General features: G+C 47.7%; 1 protein-coding gene across 5 annotated transcripts; it reads left to right on the top strand.

The window, feature by feature from the left end:
• The first annotated feature begins 8,647 nt into the window (after positions 1 to 8,647).
• Positions 8,648 to 20,603, top strand: LOC128845040 (uncharacterized). Of its 5 annotated transcripts, XM_054043234.1 has the most exons (8): positions 8,648 to 8,741; positions 9,277 to 9,455; positions 10,207 to 10,330; positions 10,616 to 10,697; positions 11,282 to 11,382; positions 11,725 to 11,874; positions 17,803 to 17,972; positions 19,562 to 20,603. In XM_054043234.1, exons 4-8 carry the CDS (start codon positions 10,623 to 10,625, stop codon positions 19,702 to 19,704), a joined length of 639 nt encoding a protein of 212 aa, XP_053899209.1. In that variant the 5' UTR covers positions 8,648 to 8,741; positions 9,277 to 9,455; positions 10,207 to 10,330; positions 10,616 to 10,622; the 3' UTR covers positions 19,705 to 20,603. The 5 variants fall into 5 exon arrangements, with proteins under 5 accessions (XP_053899209.1, XP_053899207.1, XP_053899208.1 ...); XM_054043232.1 differs by lacking the exon at positions 10,207 to 10,330; XM_054043233.1 differs by lacking the exon at positions 10,207 to 10,330 and having other exon boundaries at positions 9,277 to 9,451.
• Positions 20,604 to 23,987: the final 3,384 nt, after the last annotated feature.

Consider the following 23,987-nt stretch of genomic DNA (forward strand, 5'->3'; position numbering starts at 1 on the left):
GTAGTGAGTCAATGTTCAGTTACAAAGTTTCGAAAGCACAACCATACTGTTTTGTTTAGTTGCAAACATTTCAGAGTTACAGCCTCCGTTCCCGAGTGGTTTGTAATTCTGAGGTTCTACTGTACTTTTAATAGATTTTTAAGGCCTGAAGAAATATATTATGATTAGGTATGCTGAGCTTCTGCATAACAGGCCAGAGAATGGCACCCAGTAACTCCTGCATCAAGCCTGTAACTTTTTGTGGAGCTAGAGCATATCTCATAGAAAGATAGCTTCAGAAAAAGTTGTTTTATGAAACACCCAATACTGCCTGCTGTCATCAGAATCAGACAACCTCTTCTGCTGTTTACCTGCCTCAGAACTCTTCCCTCCCCCCGCTCATGCCCCCATTGAGAAATGCAAACCCTGTCACCATTTAGACCCTAGCAAAGATTCTTAGATGAGTCTGTCAGCTTGGCCCGGCTGTGGGCTCTCTGACAACAAGGTAACTCTTAAACCCCATCATCTTATCTATGTATTTCTGAGGTACAGCGATAAAGTCTAAAGGTCCCATAGGCTGAGCTGGGAATTGAACCCAGGTCTTCTGAGTCCTGGTCCAGTGCTTTAACTACAAGGCCATCTGTTTCAACAGAGCATAGGAATTGCCACCCTGGAACAGCACGGAGGGCCATCTTGCCCAGAATCCCATCACTGGGGGTGGCCAGTACCAACTGCTTCAGAGGAAGAAGCAAGAGAGACTGCAGCAGGCAGCAATGGAATAGCCTGCCCATAGGGAAATTTCTTCCCAGACAGAGCTATAGGTGCTGATCTATTGATTTCAATGGGAGGTAGGTGCTTACATACCTTTTGAGGATCTGGGCCTTAGTGCCTGGTTTGTGCCCTGAAATAGGAGGGGTTTTATCCTTTTATCCTGTCCAGTGTAATAAGCTCTTCTCCTTAGTCATATACACATATAATCCTCCAACTCCTGTGTTTTTGCCCTGAACAATATCTTGTGTCAGTGAGTTCCACAGGCTAATTATACATTGTGTAAAAAGTATTTCCTTTTATTATTGACATGTTTTTTTCAATTTCATTGAACGCCCCTGGGTGCTTCTATTATGGGAAGGTGAATGGCAGTGCCTGACGTATCATCTTTATATCAGGCAATATTTTGTGTATCCCTAACGTTCCGTCAGCTAAACAATCCCAGTGTTTTCACGCTCCTCAGATGGAAGTCTCTCCAGGCTTCTAATCATTCTCATCTCCTGTCTCTTAACCCCCTCTGATTCTGCTATATGCTATGGGTGCGAGATCCCACAGCTGGTTCCGAGGGTGTTAACTGAATAAGGTTCAGGTACATAAAAGCCGTGGGCTCTGTTCTCCAAGGACAGCTGTTCAGCAAGCAGCAGGATGACAAAATTCAGCCAAAGCGGGCAACCGTCAATCTTTGCACTGCTGCTCATAAGCATAAAATTAAGTGCACAAAGACTGCTACCCCTGAAGGAAACTAGCTAACCCTTTGCCAAGAACCGAGGGTTTGATTCTGCGCCTCTTGAAGTTGATGGCAGCGCTCCCACTGACTACAAAGGTGCACGATTAGGCACTATGCCTGGTTGTGTCTTGCTTGCATCTGCTGCCCTTTCCCCTGGCCAGTGCAGTTGCTGTATTACTCCTAAGTGTGTATGATCTTAGTCATAGGGCCAAAATTGTAAAGGTATTTAGGTGCCTAATGATGTAAAGAGGTGCCTAGTGGAGTTTTCAAAAGCACCTGAATGGATACCTCCCTTTGAAATCATCCCTTTAATAAATCTGGCCCACTGAGGCTCAGTTCAATATTAGCGGGGAATTCCCTGCTCTCATGCCTCTTTCCCAGTATTGCCAATACCAATTGTTCCAAAATCACATCTTGAAAAAATCATGTGATTGGCTTTGAATATCCTGAGAACTTCTATACGCATATATAGAAGTTGCATCTGAAGAAGTGAGGTTCTTACCCACGAAAGCTTATACTCCCAATACTTCTGTTAGTCTTAAAGGTGCCCCAGGACCCTCTGTTGCTTTTTACAGATTCAGACTAACACGGCTACCCCTCTGATACTATACACATGTATGGTTCTTTTGTAAAGGGAAATCATGCCTCACCCCTCTATTAGAATTATTTGAGGGAGACAACATACGTGGACATAGGTAATCCAGTTGATATTAGTGTACTTGGACTTTCACAAAGTCTTACAAGGTCCCTCACCAAAGACTCTTAAGCAAATTAAGCAGCCATGGCATAAGAGGGAAGCTCGTCTCCTGGATCAGAACTGGTTAAAGGACAGGAAAGAGGGTAGAAATAAATGGTCACTTTTTAGAATGGAGAGAGGTAAATAGCGGTGTCCCCGAGGGATCTGTACTGGGACCAGTACTGTTCAATATATTCATAAATAATCTGGAAAAAGTGAACAGTGAGGAGGCAAAGTTTGCAGATGATATAAAATTGCTCAAAAGAGTTAAAGACCAAAGCAGACTGAGGAGAGTTACAAGGGGATCTCACAAAACTGGGTGACTGGGCAACAAATGGCAGATGAAATTCTATGTTGATAAATGCTAAGAAATGCATATTGGAAAACATAATCCCAACTATACTTAACAAAATAATGAGGTCTAAATGAGCTGTTACCACTCAAGAAAGATCTTGGAGCCATTGTGAATAGTTCTCTGAAAACATCCACTCAATGTGCAGCGGCAGTCAAAAAACCCAACAGGAACCATTAGGAAAGGAATAGATCATATGACATTGAATATCATTAATGCCACTATATAAATCCATGGTATGGCCACACCTTGAATACTGCATGCAGTTGTAGTCACCCCATCTTAAAAAATATATTAGAAATGGAAAAGGTACAGAGAAGGGCAATAAAAATGATTAAAGGTATGGAACAGCTTCCATATGAGGAGAGATTAAAAAGACTGGGACTATTCAGATGGGAAAGGAGATGAATAGAGGGGATATGATAGAGCAGTGATTTTCAACCTTTTTTCATTTGTGAACCCCTAAAAAAAATTTAATGGAAGTGCAGACCCCTTTGGAAATCTTAGACATAGTCTGCAGATCCTCAGATACCACTGCTCTGTGGTAATGACAATCTTTCATGGACCCCTTAGGCAGGGGTCTGTGGACCATAGGTTGAAAACCCCTGTGATAGAAGTCTATACAATCATGAATGGTGTGTATGACATACTAGGGTACAATCCAGATTATTGAGTAGCTGTGTCCCTCCTGCCCTCTAACCTGGGGTTCCCTTTACACTGCTTTGCTGCTGTAGCCTCCAGCTTGGACTGCTCACAGACAACCTCCAGCATGCAAGTCACTCCCAACTATATCTGTGTACAAGCTGCAGCCAGTCAGACCTTGGCTCTTACCAGCCTTGGTTATACTGCAGAGTGACCCCAACACACTCCCAATCTTAGATTTCCCCCCAGAAATGTATGTCCTGTACTGCCCAGCCCTCTTCTGGACAAAACAAGTTTATATAAAGTGCATTATTTCTTTAAAAGAAATAATATGCACACAACTTGCCACCCCAAATGGAGTTTCCCAAACACTTCAATTTAATCACACTGGATTAGATATAACAATAAAACAAGTTTATTGACCACAAGGGGATAGATTTTAAGTGAGTACAAGTAATGAGGCATAAAAATCAGAAATGGTTACAAGAAAATGAAGTTAAAATGCTACTTATTTGGTGTAAAGTCATGCCTTACTTAACAATCTCAGATACAAGCAAAATTTCTCTCCATATGCTTTCAGCAGTTTTACTGACCAAATGTCTTAGGTCAGAACCTTTTCTCCCTGAGTTAAATGAATGCTTCCTTTTTTGCTTCTGGTGCCAATCATGTGATGGGCAGGGAAAGAGAAAGAGGGGATCCCTTGGCATGTTTGTCTCTCCTTTTTATAGTGTCAGCCAGTGTTCCCTCAAATTTTTTTGTATCCGTGTGTGGAATGAATTTTGTTATGAGAACCATATCGAGATGGATGTGCACCACCAGTAGAAACCAAAAACCTAGATATAATATATATATTTTAAAAGTTACCATAAGGATAATTACTTCAGCCAGGACAGGTTAGGCATTTTAAAACTCACTACTCAAAGAATTAAATTTAAGTGTAAGAGAGAAATAAAAATTATTAAATGCATAGACCAGCCAAAAAACTAAAATAACTCACTTTGAAAGAAGTATCAAGAAGTAACAACAACAATATAAGTGTGTGTTGGGAGGTGTGTGTGTGACAGAGACACACACTGTGCATGTGAGAGACAGACACACACTGTGTGTGTGTGTTGTGACAAAGACACACACTGTGTGTGCGTGACAAAGACATGTGTTGCCACTTTAAGTACATTGACTCCACTTTAAGTACACTGCCCTTTTAAATAGATCAGCAAGTTCAGACACAGCAGCAGCTGCTAGCAAGCTCCCTCCCTCCTGAGCCCTGTCATGTACCCATCCCTGGTATGTGGAGATGGGGTACAGGGGTGGGGGGAGAGTAGGGTTACCATATTTCAGCAAGCAAAAAAGAGGACCGGAGGAGCCCCGCCCTAGCCCCGCCCCTGCCCCTCCCACTTCCCGCCCCCCCAGAACCCCCAACCCTCCCCCCGTTCCTTGTCCCCTGACTGCCCCCTCCTGGGACCCCTGCCCCTAACTGCCCCCCAGGACTCCACTCCCTATCTAAGCCTCCCTGCCTCTTGTCCCCTGACTGCCCCAACCCTTATCCACACCCCCACCCCCAGACAGACCCCTGGGACTCCCACGCCCCATCCAACCACTCCCCACCCCCTGACAGCCCCCCCCGAACTCCCAACCCATCTAAACCCCTCTGCTCCCTGTCCCCTGACTGCTCCGATCCCTCTCCGCACTCCTGCCCCCTGACAGCCCCCCCCAGAACTCCCAACCCATCTAAACCTCTCTGCTCCCTGTCCCCTGACTGCTTCGATCCCTCTCCCCACTCCTGCCCCCTGACAGCCCCCCCCAGAACTCCCAACCCATCTAAACCTCTCTGCTCCCTGTCCCCTGACTGCTCCGATCCCTCTCCCCACTCCTGCCCCCTGACAGCCCCCCCCCAGAACTCCCAGCCCATCTAAACCTCTCTGCTCCCTGTCCCCTGACTGCTCCGATCCCTCTCCCCACTCCTGCCCCCTGACAGCCCCCCCCCAGAACTCCCAGCTCCCCACCCCCCTGCTCCTTGTCCCCTGACTGCCCCTTCCTGGGACCCCTGCTCCTAACTGCCCTCCAGAACCCCACCCCTAAGCCTCCCTGTTCCTTGTCCCCTAACTGCCCCCTCCTAAGACCCCCCCCAACTGCCCCCCAGGACCCTACCCCCTACCTGTACCCTGACTGCCCAAAACTTTCTCCACCCCCCCCCCCAAAAGCCCCCCCCGTTTCTTGACTGCCCCCTCCAGAACCTTCCTGCCCCCGGTCCCCCTTACCCTGCTGCTCAGAACAGAGTGTTGGGCTCTGTGCAGCGGAGCCGGACACGTGGCTGCGCTCCCCAGCACAACAAAACCCGGTCCCTGGCCCTGCACAACAAAACCCGGTCCCTGGCCCTGCACAGTGCTGCCGGACCGGGTTGCAGGAGAGGCCAACTCAGAATGCAGGGCGGCTCCGGCTCCTCTACAGCTGCTCAGGAGTCCAGCCCGGGATTTTTCTGCAGCCCTCCCAGCTGCTCGCTCTGCCGGGGGAGGGGGAAATCCCGGACATTGTGAGTGCTTTACAAATTCCCCCCGGACGCTATTTTTAGCGCGAAAAGGAGGACATGTCCGGGTAAATCCGGACGAATGGTAACCCTAGGGGAGAGGGACACCCTGACATCAGTGCCCTCTTCTCCCCCCCACCCCTAGGGTTACCATTCGTCCGGATTTACCCGGACATGTCCTCCTTTTCGCGCTAAAAATAGCGTCCGGGGGGAATTTGTAAAGCACTCACAATGTCCGGGATTTCCCCCTCCCCCAGCAGAGCGAGCAGCTGGGAGGGCTGCAGAAAAATCCCGGGCTGGACTCCTGAGCAGCTGTAGAGGAGCCGGAGCCGCCCTGCATTCTGAGTTGGCCTCTCCTGCAACCCGGTCCGGCAGCACTGTGCAGGGCCAGGGACCGGGTTTTGTTGTGCAGGGCCAGGGACCGGGTTTTGTTGTGCTGGGGAGCGCAGCCAGGTGTCCGGCTCGGCTCGCACAGAGCCCAACACTCTGTTCTGAGCAGCAGGGTAAGGAGGACCGGGGGCAGGAAGGTTCTGGAGGGGGCAGTCAAGAAACGGGGGGGGGCTTTTGGGGGGGGGGTGGAGAAAGTTTTGGGCAGTCAGGGTACAGGTAGGGGGTAGGGTCCTGGGGGGCAGTTGGGGGGGGTCTTAGGAGGAGGCAGTTAGGGGACAAGGAACAGGGAGGCTTAGGGGTGGGGTTCTGGAGGGCAGTTAGGAGCAGGGGTCCCAGGAAGGGGCAGTCAGGGGACAAGGAGCAGGGGGGTGGGGAGCTGGGAGTTCTGGGGGGGGGCTGTCAGGGGGCAGGAGTGGGGAGAGGGATCGGAGCAGTCAGGGGACAGGGAGCAGAGAGGTTTAGATGGGCTGGGAGTTCTGGGGGGGGGCTGTCAGGGGGCAGGAGTGGGGAGAGGGATCGGAGCAGTCAGGGGACAGGGAGCAGAGAGGTTTAGATGGGTTGGGAGTTCTGGGGGGGGCTGTCAGGGGGCAGGAGTGGGGAGAGGGATCGGAGCAGTAAGGGGACAGGGAGCAGAGAGGTTTAGATGGGCTGGGAGTTCTGGGGGGGGGCTGTCAGGGGGCAGGAGTGGGGAGAGGGATCGGAGCAGTCAGGGGACAGGGAGCAGAGAGGTTTAGATGGGTTGGGAGTTCTGGGGGGGGCTGTCAGGGGGCAGGAGTGCGGAGAGGGATCGGAGCAGTCAGGGGACAGGGAGCAGAGGGGTTTAGATGGGTTGGGAGTTCGGGGGGGGCTGTCAGGGGGTGGGGAGTGGTTGGATGGGGCGTGGGAGTCCCAGGGGTCTGTCTGGGGGTGGGGGTGTGGATAAGGGTTGGGGCAGTCAGGGGACAAGAGGCAGGGAGGCTTAGATAGGGAGTGGAGTGCTGGGGGGCAGTTAGGGGCAGGGGTCCCAGGAGGGGGCAGTCAGGGGACAAGGAACGGGGGGAGGGTTGGGGGTTCTGGGGGGGCGGGAAGTGGGAGGGGCAGGGGCGGGGCTAGGGCGGGGCTCCTCCCGTCCTCTTTTTTGCTTGCTGAAATATGGTAACCCTACCCACCCCTTGCACAGCAAGCAGGAGGCTCCCGGGAGCAGCTCCAAGGCAGAGGGCAGGAGCAGCACATGGCAGTGGGGGGAGGGACACCAGAACTGCGTGGCACTTGATAGCCTGCTGAGCAACCGCACAACTTACAAGGAATTTAGTTCAGTCCTAATGTTGAAAATTTTTTCCAACTGGTACTAGGAGACAAAAGATCTATGGAGAAAGATGTTCCCTGCTTTCCCTCACCTGTTTGAGCTTTCTTTATCTCCCCTTTCTGCTTGATGACTCTGTTTACTGCTTAAATGCAAATTAAGCAGAGCACACACTCCTTTATTTAGGACAGACCTGTTTTCCAACCTCAGTTTGGAACGTGTTAATAACACCATACAGGGGAATCTTATAACTTCAAATACGATCTGGCCACACAGATTTTACCAGGACAAGGGGCAGCAAATTATGAGTTTTCAACTGATACCTCACAAGACATACTCTGTACAAGGATTATTACAATGCTGTGTGAGTACAGGGCTACCTTCAGTCACAGTGTGGAGAAAGTGAATAAGGAAGTGTTATTTACCTTTTCACATAACACAAGAACCAGGGGTCACCCAAGGAAATGTATAGGCAGCAGGTTTAAAACAAACAGAAGGAACTACTTCTTCACACAACCTGTGGCGCTCGCTCGTTGCTAGGGGATGTTGTGAAGGCCAAAACTACATCTGGGTTCAAAAAAAAAAAGAACTAGATAAGTTCCTGGAAGATTAGGGTGACCACATGTCCCAATTTTATAGGGACAGTCCCGATTTTGGGGTCTTTTTCTTATATAGGCGCCTATTACCCCCCACCCCCTGCCCCGATTTTTCACACTTGCTGTCTGGTCGCCCTAGGATAGGTCCATCAATGGCTATTAGCCAGGATGGGCAGGGATGCAACCCCATGCGCTGGGTGTCACTAAACCTTTGACTGCCAGGTGCTGGGAGCGGACGGCAGGGGAGGGATCACGCCCCATAAATGGCCCTGCTCTGATCATTGCCCGGCCGCTGTCGGGGGCAGGCTACCGGGCCAGATGGGCCATTGCTCTGACCAGCATGGCCGTTACTCTGTGCAGTGGCCACCTGGCTGTGGGGCCGTCCAGGTTTGGGGTTTTCAGGCTGCTCCTGGCGATGGCCAGGGCTAGACACTGCCCGCGAGCCGCGCTCGCCCCGGGTCGCAGGGCTCCTGGAGCTGGGGTTTCAGCCGGCGGCCTGTGGCTGGCCCTCCGCCCAGCAGGGGGCGTGCGTGCCACCGGACCGGGGACCATAGAGCGGCAGCCGCGCCCCAGCTCGATGGTTGCGGCTGCGGCGCAGGGTGATGAGCTCACCGCAAGCGGCGGGTTTGAAAGCGGGAGAGGGGGCGGCGCGCGGCAGACCCGGCCGGCTCCTGTGGGGGAGGGGAGAGAATATGCAAATTAGCCCGTGTGATCATTTGCATGTGATGATTGACAGCAGTGCGAGGTCAGTGCAGCCCGCGCGCCATCAAGGGGGGGGCCGAAGGAGGGCGGTTGGGGCAGGGACTGAAGTGGGGGAGGAGTGGGGGGGTTGGGGCAGGGGGGCTGAAGTGGGGGAGGGCAGGGGCTGAAGTGGGGGTGGTTGGGGGGGGCTGAAGTGGAGGAGCTGGAGAGGGCTGGGGCAGAGAGGCTGAAGTGGGGGAGGAGTGGGGGGTTGGGGCAGGGGGGGCTGAAGTGGGGGAGGGCTGGGGCCTTGGGGGGGCATGTGTGGGGGGAAGGCAGGGGAGGGCTGCCTATAGCAAAGGGGGCCAAAGAATGGTGGTTGGGGTGGAGGGGCTGAAGATGGGGGGGGGGGGGGTTGGCCGGTCTGGATGGAGGGGTTTGGGGGGGCAGGAAGTAGCTAAGGGAAGCTGGGTTTGGGGGGGGTGGCTGAGGCAGGGGAAGCTTCGGAGTTGCTGGAGGAAGATGGGTTACAGCTGGTGGAGTGGGCTGGGGTCCCCAACATCTGTCCCTCCCTGCCACTGACTTATTCCTCTTTCTAGCATCCCACTTGCCTGCTCCTCACTGCAGTTCTTCCCATGCTCTGGTCCGGCCGGGGGCACAGTGAGACAGGGGCTGCTTGGCTGACAGATTTTGAAGGGATTTAATGGTGGCCCACTAGAGACCAAGTTGAGCCTGGCCTGCTCATTTTACTGGTGATTCAAGAAGGATTTACAGGCAGGTTTGTAGAGGAGAGACGATGATGTGTTTTCTACAGAGGTTCTTGACAAAGGCTTTGTTCCCCTTGAAATCAGTAGCAACAGTCTAGAGCGGGGTAGGCAACCTACGGCACGCGTGCCAAAGGCGGCACACGAGCTGATTTTCAGTGGCACTCAGACTGCTCAGGTCCTGGCCACTGGTCTGGGGGGCTCTGCATTTTAATTTAAGTTTAAATGAAGCTTATTAAACATTTTAAAAACCTTATTTACTTTACATGCAACAATAGTTTAGTTATATATTATAGACTTATAGAAAGAGACCTTCTAAAAACGTTAAAACGTATTACTGGCACGCGAAACCTTAAATTAGAATGAATAAATGAAGACTCGGCACATCACTTCACTTCTGAAAGGTTGCCGACCCCTGGTCTAGAGTCATCTCAATAGGAGCAGGCCCTAAAAGCTCAGTGTTATCTGAATGGACTTAGTTTACTCAGTGATGTGCCACCACTATTTACCAAGGGTTTCTGACAAATTCTCTCCCTTAGTCTGGAATAAACTCCTTGATTTTAGGGGATTTTGCTCTTGCAAAAGAGAGGCTGAGGAATCGATGGGGCCATTTAGGGATCTGGGGCAAAAATCTGTCTGGGGATTGGTCCTGCTTTGAGCTGGGGGTTGGACTAAATGACCTCCTGAGGTCCCTTCCAACCCTGATATTCTATGATTCTATTCATTTATTTTTCCGGTTTGAACACCAACACTTTCTTATAACAGTAACTGAGTGAAGAGAGGCCATGCCACCTGGTGAACAAACATGATGCACTTTGCCAAAAATACGTAGACTTTACACCTGGAAAATATGCAGAGTACATTGAGGACATGGCTAAGTGGGATCCTTGTGGGTGAAGACCACTCTTGTTGTATCCTTCCATGGGAATTATTTTAAATATCTGACTCTTGGTGTAATCTGGTTAATTTCAAAAGCCAAAAAATCTGCTCTTCAGAAGTTCTTTCCATGAGCTTCAGGGATAAGTCATTTCTGGCAGGGATGATTTGCCAGGACCCAGAGTTTTGAGCTCCCTTGGAACCAGGGGAAATCAGCCCAATGTACCTTTCATTGAAGTGGCTGAAATGTCATTAGGGGCTCCTCCTACACACCATTGAATGCATCTCTTTTTACAAGGTCAAAGATGGAAAAGGTACAGTCCTATTTAACGTTGGATGAAGATGACTTGCTCTCTGACCTAAGCAGTGGGGACCTAGAGGTAAACTTCTGTGCATGAGGGGATGTATTTCATTATCGTCTCTGTGTGTGGGGGGCTTTCATTACAAATCTATTTTTAGTGGTTTAAACAGGCTCTTGACTGTTGAAATAGCATCAGGCTGATGAGTATGCTTAAAAACTAGTGTCACCCCAGCTTGCCTGTTGGCAATGTTGGTGTGACCTGGGTTTGCTTAGTGGTCTCATGGTTCCTTGCTCGCAGGCCTGTGCTAACTCCAATAGATAGACATCTCCTGGTCTAATGACAGTTAATGTTATCATAAAAATATTCATTGAAATAAAACATCCCAGGACTAACACGCACTCAGTGTGGCGCTCTGTCCCTCCTCTGGTGGTGGCTGGGTCACATGTAGAGGTTGATGAGCCTCCTAGAGCTTTGGCTAACAGAGCTGGCTCTTCTATCTCGGGCACTAGAGGCTTTCAGAAACCAAGCTGGAAGGTTCAGTCCCTGCTGCTGACAACCCAACCAGTGTTACATCTGTTTTAAAAATAAATCTTCCCATCTCACCGTGGTGTCTGGCTTGTTTTGTGTTTACTTGAATTCTTTTCCCTATTTTGCCTTTCCAGATGTTGCTATCATTCCTGGTGGGTAAGGTACATGAAATCGAAGTGAGAGTGAGCACAGAGAAGGATGAGATCATGAGACTTGAGACAGAAAGAGCACAATAGTACGTCTCCTAATAAATCTTTTAATATTACTAATTAATTAGCATCGTGTTTAGCTTTATGTTTTAATCACGACTACATTTTAATAGTACTTGCAGACTGCATTATTAAGTCAGAAACCTATGTATGTGGATTTAATGTCACTGCCGTATCACAAGGTCTTTGGTTGGCAGGAAACTTTCTGTAAATGAACGTGAAAGGGCTTTTTACAGACCACTCAATGGTTGAATTTTGATGCTGGTATGTTGTATAAAGCACTTCTGCTGTATATAACCAACACAAATTGTAGTCACTAGAACAGTGACTGGGAAGAGAAATAATGCTTTTGTACTCTCATTTTGTAGCGTCACAGAAAGAGACAACTGTCTGTCACTGGCAGCACAGATTGTGCATTTGCATCCAGTATTGGAAGAGGAATTCAAGACTCGAGAACAACTTCAAGTTGTTGCAGCTGAGCTGAAAAGGCTGAAAAAGGATATTGCTCAAGATACCAGGTATAGATCCTTCCGGTTAGAGCAGAGGATGTTTGAGAAAAATATATGGCTTGCAATATACTTTTAATTATGATCTTGGGGTAATTAGCAGGATGCTACCATGGCCTCTTCAAAGAAACTGATTAAACAGGCACATGTACCACAACAGAACTGTTTATATTATTGATACAGAGACTGTACATACGCTGTATGCTTAAGATTGTTCATTATGTGAAATCAAATAATAGCATTTGAGCAGTTAGTTTCCTGGGAGTAATAGAGAATAATCAGAGGGGTAGGCTGGCTGGTGAACTGCCAGGAGCCCAAGGGCTGCCCCTTATGTACCTGATTGATTCAATTATGGGATGGGGTTGAAGCTGCAGGTATGTGATGTGCTCTCTGCTTGGGTAAAGAGGGGACATTGCCAGGTGCAAGCAAGAAAAAAAAGAAAAAAGCTTACAAGAAGTGGAAGATTGGACAAATGACGAGGGAGGAGTATAAAAATATTGCTCAGGCATGCAGGAGTGAAATCAGGAAGGCCAAATCACACTTGGAGTTGCAACTAGCAAGAGATGTTAAGAATAACGAGAAGGGTTTCTTCAGGTATATTAGCAACAAGAAGAAAGTCAAGGAAAGTGTGGGCCCCTTACTGAATGAGGGAGGCAACCTAGTGACCGAGGATGTGGAAAAAGCTAATGTAATCAATGATTTTTTTGCCTCTGTCTTCACGAACAAGGTCAGCTCCCAGACTGCTGCACTGGGCAGTACAGTATGGGGAGAAGGTGACCAGTCCTCTGTGGAGAAAGAAGTGGTTCGGGACTATTTAGAAAAACTGGACGTGCACAAGTCCATGGGGCCGGATGCGCTGCATCCGAGGGTGCTAAAGGAGTTGGTGGATGAGATTGCAGAACCATTAGCCATTATTTTTGAAAACTCATGGAGATTGGGGGAGGTCCCGGATGACTGGAAAAAGGCTAATGTAGTGCCCATCTTTAAAAAAAGGGAAGAAGGAGGATCCGGGGAACTACAGGCCAGTCAGCCTCACCTCAGTCCCTGGAAAAATCATGGAGCAGGTCCTCAAGGAATCAATTATGAAACACTTAGAGGAGAGGAAAGTGATCAGGAACAGTCAGCATGGATTCACCAAGGGGAAGTCGTGCCTGACTAACCTAATTGCCTTCTATGATGAGATAACTGGCTCTGTGGATGAGGGGAAAGCAGTGGATGTGTTATTCCTTGACTTTAGCAAAGCTTTGATACGGTCTCCCACAGTATTCTTGCCGCCAAGTTAAAGAAGTATGGGCTGGATGAATGGACTGTAAGGTGGACAGAAAGCTGGCTAGATCGTCGGGCTCAACGGGTAGTGATCAATGGCTCCATGTCTAGTTGGCAGCCGGTTTCAAGCGGAGTGCCCCAAGGGTCGGTCCTGGGGCCGGTTTTGTTTAATATCTTTATTAATGATCTGGAGGGTGGTGTGGACTGCACTCTCAGCAAGTTTGCAGATGACACTAAACTGGGAGGCGTGGTAGATACACTAGAGGGTAGGGATCGGATACATAGGGACCTAGACAAATTAGAGGATTGGGCCAAAAAAAAACCTGATGAGGTTCAACAAGGACAAATGCAGAGTCCTGCACTTAGGACAAAAGAATCCCATGCACTGCTACAGACTAGGGACCGAATGGCTAGGTAGCAGTTTTGCAGAAAAGGACCTAGGGGTCACAGTGGACGAGAAGCTGGATATGAGTCAACAGTGTGCTCTTGTTGCCAAGAAGGCTGACGGCATTTTGGGCTGTATAAGTAGGGGCATTGCCAGCAGATCGAGGAACATGATCGTTCCCCTTTATTCGACATTGGTGAGGCCTCATCTGGAGTACTGTGTCCAGTTTTGGGGCCCACACTACAAGAAGGATGTGGAAAAATTGGAAAGAGTCCAGCGGAGGGCAACAAAAATGATTAGGGGTCTGGAGCACATGAGTTATGAGGAGAGGCTGAGGGAACTGGGATTGTTTAGTCTTCAGAAGAGAAGAATGAGGGGGGATTTGATAGCTGCTTTCAACTACCTGAAGGGGGGTTCCAAAGAGGATGGAGCTCGGCTGTTCTTAGTAGTTGCAGATGACAGAACAAGGAGCAATGGTCTCAAGTTGCAATGGGGGAGGTTTGGGTTGGATATTAGGAAACACTATTTCACTAGGAGTGTGGTGAAACACTGGAATGCGTTACCTAGGGAGGTGGTCGAATCTCCTTTTTTGGAGGTTTTTAAGGCCCGGCTTGACAAAACCCTGGCAGGGATGATTTAGTTGGGAATTGGTCCTGCTTCGAGCAGGGGGTTGGACTAGATGACCTCCTGAGGTCCCTTCCAACCCTGATATTCTATGATTCTATGAGGTGGACTCTGTGGGGCCTATTGCTTGTCCTTCTGCATTACATACCAGCTGTCCCTTGATCCGGACTAGGTTTGATTCCTTTGGCTAGGTGTGTCTTTCACTATCCACAGTATAAACACAGCAAGTCCACATGGGTTAGCATAAGCAAATGGAGATGTCCTATCTCCTAGAACTGGAAGGGACCTTGAAAAGTCATCGAGTCCAGCCCCCTGCCTTCACTATCAGGACCAAGTACTGATTTTGCCCTAGATCCCTAAGTGACTACTAATAATGCAATGTCCCTTAAAAATCTTCCATTCTTCAACAGTTTTGAAGCTTGATGTATGGCAACAATCAGATTCACTTAGACCTCAGTGATTCTTTGTAGATTCATATATCAAAATAATACGGTGATGGGCACATTAGAAATGTCTGAGACAGAGCACTGATGTGCTATTCCACTTGCAGCAATGGTAACAAACTTTCATCTAAGACCAGGAGATCCCTCCTCTTTACTCTCCCTCAAATGCAGAGGGAGTCTGCTTGCTGGGTTGATTGCCATTTCAAGTAAGGGAACTTGCCTCCAAAATATGCTGTACAACATTTTGGCTCCCTATATTACTTTTAGAAGATGCTGCGTTTGATCCTTGTTTCCTAGTGCATCAGCTTTGCCCTGCTCACAAAGTGGCAGGAAAGCTGTCCTAAAGAGTCAGACAAGGATTCCCCCAGTGTAGGGGAATCTTCCAATGGCATAAAGGAGGTGCCAGCTGGCTGTACACAACCCACTTCTCTCCCACCTTCCCCCAACACGTGAAGGAGGTATGTCAGGGTGCAGAGATGTGGGCTGTGGTAGGAGAGCTAGGGCTGGAACACAGGTTTCTCTGTCTGCACACTGGTCGCTAAGAGAGCGCTACTGCCAGCATGATTTTGAGCAGGCTCTAAGTTATGCTGGGGGCCATTTTGTATACCCGTGATTTGGGAGACGGAAAGATGGTTTAGTGCGACCTTGCCATCCTCTCTCCCCAGCTGTGCCAGACATAAGGACGGTTCAGCTGAGGGTTCAACCCATTAGGTTAATACTTCTTAGCTCTCTTGTCCAATCAGGTATCAAAGCTAACCTGTGACCTACTGTCTTCTGAAAAGTGACTGTACAAATGGTACATTCCCGTTGTTCACGTCCGCTCCTTGCGTGTTTACAGAATTGTCTTTCCTCAGATGAGTGACAAAAATAAGTCTTAACTCCTCTTAGTTTTGCCAAGTCAGCACACTTAGGAGAGGGAGAGCTGGATTCTTCCATCTTATTCATCATCAGAATTGTTTACAAAGTTGCACTTAATTACACCTGAGCAGCCACACTGAATGCAGTGGGTGGCATAGGTGTCACCGATGGCCTAGTTTGACCTATAGAACCTCTTTTACCAGACATGATGTTTGGGGTGGAAAGACCCCAACCACCCCTCCCCTCACAACCACCCAACCATGAGTGTCAGAGCCCAGACTGAGTATGTTGGGCTGACAGGAAAAAAAATCCTTTAGCTTATAAACTGAGTGCATTTGATCTGCTGTCCATTAGAAACAATACACACAGAGCCCCACAGTGCCATTTTTGCATTCATATTTTAGAGTAAAATTGCACATTCAGATGATCACTTCAGTGATAGACATTCCTAGTGTAGTGTGTGGCACTCTGTGCTTTTAATGTAATCTGGCTATATATAAAACCCCCAAATGTCCGGCATGATGCTGTTCACATGAAAGTGTGATTGTACTTGTATTGTAAGCTCTGTGAGGTTGGGACTGGCTTTGTGTGTGTGTGTGTCCAGTGAGTAGGTCTGACCCTGATCTTGACTGGTCTTGTAGGCACTACTGCAATATAAATAATCTGTCTATGATATTTATCTGCTCCCACTGCCTTTAGTGTAGTATCTGAACATTTCTCTTTACTGTATTTATCCTCACAGCCTCCCTTTGAAGTGCTGTCATATCTATGTTACAGATGGAGGGAGGAAACTGAGGCACAGAGAGACTAAGTGACTTGCCTAAGGTCATACAGGGAATTTGGCGAAATAGGAATTGAACATGGTATTTCTGAGTCCCAGGCTAGCACCCTAACCACTGGAAGTCCTCTTAATTTTCCCTTGCTGACTTAACTATGCTACATCTGACTCACATGGGCGATGGCAAGCCTTCCCGGAGTGCTTTAGAAAAACATAGCTGTATGTGAAATGATCCCTTTAAAAGTTGCTTCCAATCCATGGAATTGCCCTTCAGATGAGTGACACCTGCCCAGTCCCGCTTATCTCAGAACCCATTCCTAGGACAGGCCCATTAGTCAACTTCTCCCACAAGCACCTCAGTGCTTTCTCCCATGCTATCCCTTGCATACCCTCCCCCCCAAATTCTAAAGGTCACTCTCTTATGCTCCTTCACATCCCTCTTAGAGACTCATGTCTGCTGTGATGCCTGCAGAATGTTGCCAGTTGGTAACAGCAAGACGTGGCAAACTGTGTTGTGTGCACAGCTAGTCTGAATGAAAGCCAGCATATTATTGTTCTTGTAGCACCTAAGGGCCCCAGGCATGAACCAAGACCCCATTGTGCTAGGTGCTGTACAAACACAGCACAAAAAGATTGTTGCTGCTCCACCACCGCCACCTGTTAGTTTCATCCATCTGTTGCATCTCATCATTAATCAAGAAGCTCTTCAACTCAGGAACTGTCATTTTCCTATTTGTTTGTACAGCCCCTAGCACGATGGGGCCCTGAGCCCTGACTGGAGACTCCAATGATGCTACTGGAATGAAAATAACTTCTTCTGAAATATCTCCTCTCACCTATAGGAGGCTCCTATAGGTAAGGAGGGTGAGACGTACTGGCTCTATGGCTGCATAGAGGACTTCAGTCTTTAGCTAGTTAATGTTTGTAAAGAGCTTTGAAGTGGGAAGTGCTATACAAGTGCTTCATGTTGTTGATATTCAGTGTGTAGGGGCTGTCTTCCATCACGTCTCACAAGCATTAAATTCACACAGAAAAAAATGGAAAAGAACATGAATGGAACTTTTGTTAGAGCTGTTAAGCTTATTCTTGTTGCTGTTGTGGCATGAACTTTATGCTGCAGTATTGCAAATGGCCTATTGGGGGAGTTGCAGCTCCACTAATCCTATGATTTACCTTTACAGTGAGACTTTTGCTCTTGAAAGACAGGCTGGATACTTTGATTGGACACTTATGGGTATCTGGGATATCCACAGTTGTAATTATTGATAACAAATTTTCTGGAAGGGACATTAGACCACATGCTTCAAGGGCTTGAGATAATCTCTTAACTATGACAGATCAGGATGAGACCTACATGTGGGGCAGATTATCCCACATAATCTACTGTGGGATTCTTAGACCTTCCTCTGATGAATCTGGACTGGCCCCTATTGGAGACAGGATACTGGGCTAGAAGGATCCAGTCTGGCAATTCCTATGTTTCTGTTTTCCTACTAGGATTTTTGTAGTGCCTAATTTAAATACTAGGGTCAATGGAGACTTTAGGCGCCAATTTAAGATCATTCTATTTCTGGTTACCTTTTTAGTGAGCAGCCAGATGCGGCCAAATTAGAACAGTTGATAGCTGAATCAGAAACCATGATAACCTCTCTCCATCAGAAACAGCGTATGTTTAAAAGCGAGAAAATTCATCTGACTAAGGTACTGGAGACCACCCAAAATACGCTTTCCGAGGCACAGGCAGAAAGCCATGCAGGTAATTGACTTTTCCTTTGCTTGGATAAATTAAAGCAGATGTGCTGTCTTGAACTCTAGGCATTTCTGAAACAGACACTGTCACCTTGAAACCTAGTCACTTTCAAAAAATGAATTGAAAGTAGGTTCAAGCATGGTGCCCATCCCTGAGTCCCTCTGTCAATTTCTGTGGTTTCACAATAGCATTTTCTTTTAAAAAATAATTTCTCTCCCTTGTTGCTGCCTGAAGGACTCCCACAAATGGACTCTTGGAGATTGCTGGTAACAACACTTAATCACACATCTAAGTATTCTCCTTTTTTTTTTTTTTTTAAACTTGAAGTGTCCCCTTACCTTCTTAACTTCTGTGGATAATAATAAAGATGCACAGAGTTTGGATCCACATCAAAACTTCCCCAAAGATCTGAGGAGTTTGGGTGTGATTAATCATCTTCTATATTGAGCCTCTATAGAAGAATCCCGTATGGATCCTTCCCTGATGGAACTTGAAAGTGATTCCTCCAAGGATCTCAATGTACTTTGGAATAACAATAAAATGGTTTCAGGATCTCCTTGAGATAGTGGACTTAGCCAGGTCCAGACTGGAAGGCCCATTGAAGTTCTGCATTTGAGTGTTAAACTTGATGGCAGTCTACACCTTTGTCACCTCCTCTTCAAAGCCAGAGATGTGTGGTGTGCAAGGTTGGCTGAGTCGGATATACAAAGCAGTGGTTCACGATCTGGCCATGATGGTGTCTTCTCCAAAAGTCAAGGTCTGTCCCCAGCAAAGCAATTTTTAAAAAGACTGGCAACCTTGTACCCTCCCAGCTAGGAGCTTATTGATCCATGGGTCAACCAAACTCACAGAAAGACTCTTTTGAGCACATAGGGCTCTGCTTTCTGTACCCCTTCTCATGAAAGGTCTTGCTCTTAGTGGACAAGTCAGCCATGAGAGTCTTTATGGCTAATCACGTTTTACCATTTTCCACATAGGCAAAGTAATAGATAGGCACTCGCCCAAGTTTCTGACTGAAATTATATTGAATTTTCATCTCTGTTTAAATCACTATCTGTGATTTGCCCCAGAGACCCATAGGTGTCCTGGGGAGTCTTGGATATGCATGTCAAGAGTCATTAGCTACTAATAATTTTTCAATTTAGAAGGTAGAACAGGCTGTTTGTGGCCATCGGAGAAAAATCCAAAGATCAAGCCATTTCTGGGAGGAAAAGACACTGCATCCAGTCTTCTTATCAATTTAGGGCTCGTTCATCTAGCGAGATACTTGCTATCAAAGCAGCTACCCTTGGTGTGCAGCCTCCTGTGACATCATTAGGGCTGCTGCGTGGGGTTCAGCTCACACCTTCATGAGTTGCTATTTTGTAATCTCAGTAGGGGTGTGTGTGTGGAGCTCTTGCCATTCCTTGAGTGGCTGTGGCAGTTGTCCTTCAGCCTCTTGCCAGAAAGGGTACCCAAGCCATGACGATTTCCAGCTCTGTGCACTCTCCCAGATTGCCTCAGTGAACATTCCCCTACCCTAATTACTCTGATAGTTACCCCTACCAATTTGTCTGAACGAGGAAGGACCTAATGACTGGCTTTCATCTCCACAGCTGATCAGGAGCTGCTTCGCTTGCAGAAGGAATGTACTGAGCAAGCTCATGTGAAGTCTTTGGGGGATAATGAAACCGACAGACAGCTGGATGCCTGCATCAGACAGCTGGGAGTGTTAAACCTCCTCGCTAGGAAGAAGTGAACTTCTGTCTCCAGCAGGGGATATGTGTTAATCAGCAGACCTGAAGTTCCGAATTCCACTTGCAGAAGATGTAGGCAAGTAGGAGGTGTGTGGCCACCAGTATGCTGAGCCCCTCTTGTAGGAGGCATGGGAAGAGACACCATCTGGAGCGTACCTGTACCAGGTTAAGCAGCCTGACCGCTCCCCAATTTGATTTCATTTTACTTCACTTCATTCACCTTCCAGCTGTCCACCAGGACATAGCAGCAAAATATTTGATTGTTCTTCCCCAGTCTCGTCTTCTCTGGATGCTGCATGGGGGACATGAAGCAAAACCTGCTGTATGATGAATTCTGCTACTCTCTGTTTCATGTATGCAGGGTTTTATTTTCATAAATATTGAGACTAGTCCAATGGTTTGTTGTCATTGGTGTCAGGGATGCAGAGACTAAAGGAAACCAATGGTTTAAGAAGGGCCCATTTCAGCCAAACTCTCCTGGCATCAGCCATTTCCATGTCCGCTCACCCTGGGTTGTGTGGCTGCTTCCCATCCAGCAATAGATTTCCCTTTCCAGCTAGTAGTCTAATTTCCTTGTTTAGATAGGCCATATCCACTGCGTTGATGCACTTCTGTTGCTGTCTGATTCCACTTCACACGGACCTATCGCCATTCTTTCCACTGGATTGCCTTGAAGTTTCTCCATGTTGAAAGTAGGGTATCTCCAGGCAATCTGTGGAGATCATCAGGTGTATGTGAAACACAACTGGAGACGGAAGCCATTTGCTGATCTGGAAGCTGGTCAGCTCATGGGAGACAATGTACAAAATGGTGGCTAGGTGTAATTGTAATGCAGTGCGGCTGGATTTCTAGAAAGCTCTGAGCAGAGACATGTTTTTGCAGAACTTCGAAATAAAGTCAACTTTCTTCCATAAGCAGCTTCTTTTTAATTCAATCCTTTTGTTGCCTGAAAGTGCTCAAAAGCCCTGCATGCCCATGACCTTTTGTCCTGTCGTCAATAAGCAGCATGGGTGATGCTCAGTAAGGTGACTGACGCTGTGCACTGAGGATGCTATATAAATGCAGCAGCATCCATCAGGGACCTCAGAGCACTCCACATATTGCTATGCAGGGATCACAGCAGCCACCCTATGGAATATGGTAGCAGTTTAACAGTAGCCAGGAACACTGTACAACAGGTTTATAAACAGGAAGTGAAATCACTATTTTTAGTGAAGCTACAGGGTAATCTTTAGGCAGGCACAATGTAATTGCTCACATTAAGAAGTGACCTGGCCATATTATTTGTATTATTGTAGGGCCTATAAACCTCAGTCATAGTCTAGGACCACAGTGTGTTAGCTGCTGTACAAACACAGGGCAAAAAGATGGTCCTGCCCCAGGGATTTCGTATCCCTGCTGTAGTAGAAACTGCCATGGGATCTCTAATGACCAGTTGTGGTCAGGACTGTGCATCCATCTCTCATATAATACACAGTTTCAAGCCTCCCCTCCCCAATAACATTCTTGAGTATTGACCCAATGTTGTAACTCCAAGAAGAGGATACCACTCACTCCTTGAAATACATGGATTTTCCCTAGCAATGCAACTGCTGCCCCAGCCCCAACCCTGCTTTAAGTATGAGACTTGATTAAATCACAGCCCGAGGTGAGATGGCTGCAGAGCCTGCCTATAAAGTAATCAACTGTCCCCCAAGCTGTGAGTGCATACAGCTGGTCATAAATAGATGATGGACTGTTCAGAAATCACACCAGACCCCCCACAATCATGAGATGCTAAATTCTGTTGGGTTTTTTTTTTTTTTTTTCACCCTTCGCCATCCAGATTTTGAGCCTTCAGAGTGCACTTTTTCAAACTTTTCTTTGATATCTTGAGGGCTAGAAATGTTCTTCTTTTTGTTTCAAATGAAAGCTGAGATTCTTATCTAATCACTGGTCTCCAAGACCTGGGGCTTTTAAGTAACACATCCTATGGCCTTGGCTATACTTGGGGATTCACGAGTGTAGTCGCGCTGCGAGAGCTTTCTCGCAGCGCTGTAAGTACTCCACCTATCCGAGGGGAGTAGCAGCGCTGCGAGGGAGCATACAGCGCTGCAGGCGCTGATTACACTGGTGCTTTACAGCGCTGCACTCGCTGCGCTCGGGGGGGGGGGGCGTTTTCACACTCCTGAGCGCAGCAAGTTGCAGTGCTGTACAGCGCCCGTGTAGCCAAGGCCTATAGCATGAGCCTTGTGATAAAGTTGTGAGAAATGGCATCATTGCTATGTTAGCTGTAGGTATTGGAAATTACGCTGCAGTCGTCTATAATTTCATAAATAACATTGGGAATGTAGATCAGGTAGAATCAGTTATGGGTTTTTGATAAAAACCCAACTTGAACTAATTTCTGATATTAATAGGAGGGAAGAAACCTTTGTTTGCTTACTTAATGACTTGGGGAGATTGCACTGATCCTACTGTACCATAATGTAACTGCCGTTCTCTGGGAGAAGGCAATTCATTCTCTCGTTAACCTGATGCTTTGAAGATGGCATATTTTACTTGTTGGGGATAGGGAGGAGTGGGAGAGTAATACAGTACAGAATGAGCTTTGGTTTTTGCTTTACTTGAAATGAATGACTGTCCTTTCCCCTGATAGAGCAACAGTGCCCACCTTAATGTGCTTTACAGACCAGTTCCTGTCCTTCCTCGTACCTGCTTCCTGCCTGGTGCCCTCTTGGGTCCATCCAAACATCCCTATTGAGCCTGTTATCGGTAGCCCCAGCAGAGTGGCCCAGACTGAATGGGCGATGGAGACTAAACTCTGCCTCCTTACAAGCGTCCCTCCAGGGCGGTGTTGAGGCCCATGGATGGGGTGAGCAGTGGTGGGAGACTTGCCATACTGCATTTTTTGTGCTTAGAGGAGTCTAGTCCTGTTTGTCAAGAGCTTTGAAGCGGAAAAGTTCTGTATTGGTGGTAATTGTATTTCAGTCTGCAGGTGCGCCAATCCAGCACACTTCATGAATGCAAAAATATTTTTTTTCAAAAAGGAAGGATGAGTGTGTGTTAACTTTCTCATCCTTACTGGTGCTAGAGCATTAATTTTAGTCTGCGCTACTACAAGCGGCCTCTTGGGGAGCACTGCAGCTCTACTGAAATCCAGTGTTTAAACACCACATCTTTAAACTTCCCTTCTGTATAGCGATAGCACTTTGTTTGCCTGAACATCTACCATTTAGTTTCTTAGCTCAGTATGTTTCCCTTTTAAAAAACTTATAATGCTGTGGTGCTTTGTAGATTAGAACAGCCATTTGTTTCAAAAAGAGGTATGGAAACCCAGGAGTCTGAGCACACTGTTATGACTTGCAGTCCTTGCAGAGTTCTGCTTACATGTTAAGAAGCTAACCCTATATTTTTTGCACCACCAAAACATCCACTGACTTCACTGGAAGACTTGCCTCCTTAAGGACTGCAGGATTTGGCTAATTGACCACCACAGAGCTTTATTTCATCCAGGGATCTCAGTCCTTTATAAGTAGGAATCTTCTTAGCATCCATCTGAGGGATTACACTGGAAAGAATTAGGGGTTGTACTTTGCTAAACTCTGCCACAGCTCTAAGCTCCGTTCACTTGGGTCCCCAAAAGGCCGTGCAAGGGTTAATACGTTGATGTTGTAAAAGGGCAATGAGAACTTTAGATGGAAAGTGTTTTATTATTTGTATTGCTGTAGCTCCCAGGAGCCCTAGTCGTGGAGCAAGACCCCACTGAGCTGACGACTGTACGGACACAGACAGGTCCTGCCCCCGAGAGCTTACGTTCAAGTAAGTGGAGTCTTATCGCCTTGTTGCACCGATGCAGCTTTTGAAATAATGGCCGCTGTCCCCCTGGGGGAAAAGAATCAGACTTTGAATGTCGGGATTCTGCAGATCTGGCTAAATAAAAGCCGCACGTTGGAACTGCTTTGAAAGAGAACAAGTTAGGGCAGCACAGCTGCCAGGTTGTGATCCTTTACCTCCCACAAGGCATTGTCGACCGGCCACACTAACCCAAGGGGCAGCAGTTAACTAACGTCAAGGTGCAGTGATTGCCTGTGGTGTGTGTGTCAGGGTAGTGATGCTGTGAAGCTGAAGGTGGAACCAGCTCACTGGGGCTGTGTAGTTGGCTGACCCTCAGCTTGGGCTCGAGCCGTAGTATCTTTGAGTCTCTTGCCCCTAAGTCCCTTATAGGAGCTCCCAGTCCTGGGCACTCATGCGGTTCCCAGCGGAAGTTCAGCTCGCTCCTGGGGTCTTTTCAGAGCCTGAGTTA

This window comes from Malaclemys terrapin, chromosome 11 (assembly GCF_027887155.1).
Source record: "Malaclemys terrapin pileata isolate rMalTer1 chromosome 11, rMalTer1.hap1, whole genome shotgun sequence".
Taxonomy (NCBI): domain Eukaryota; kingdom Metazoa; phylum Chordata; order Testudines; family Emydidae; genus Malaclemys; species Malaclemys terrapin.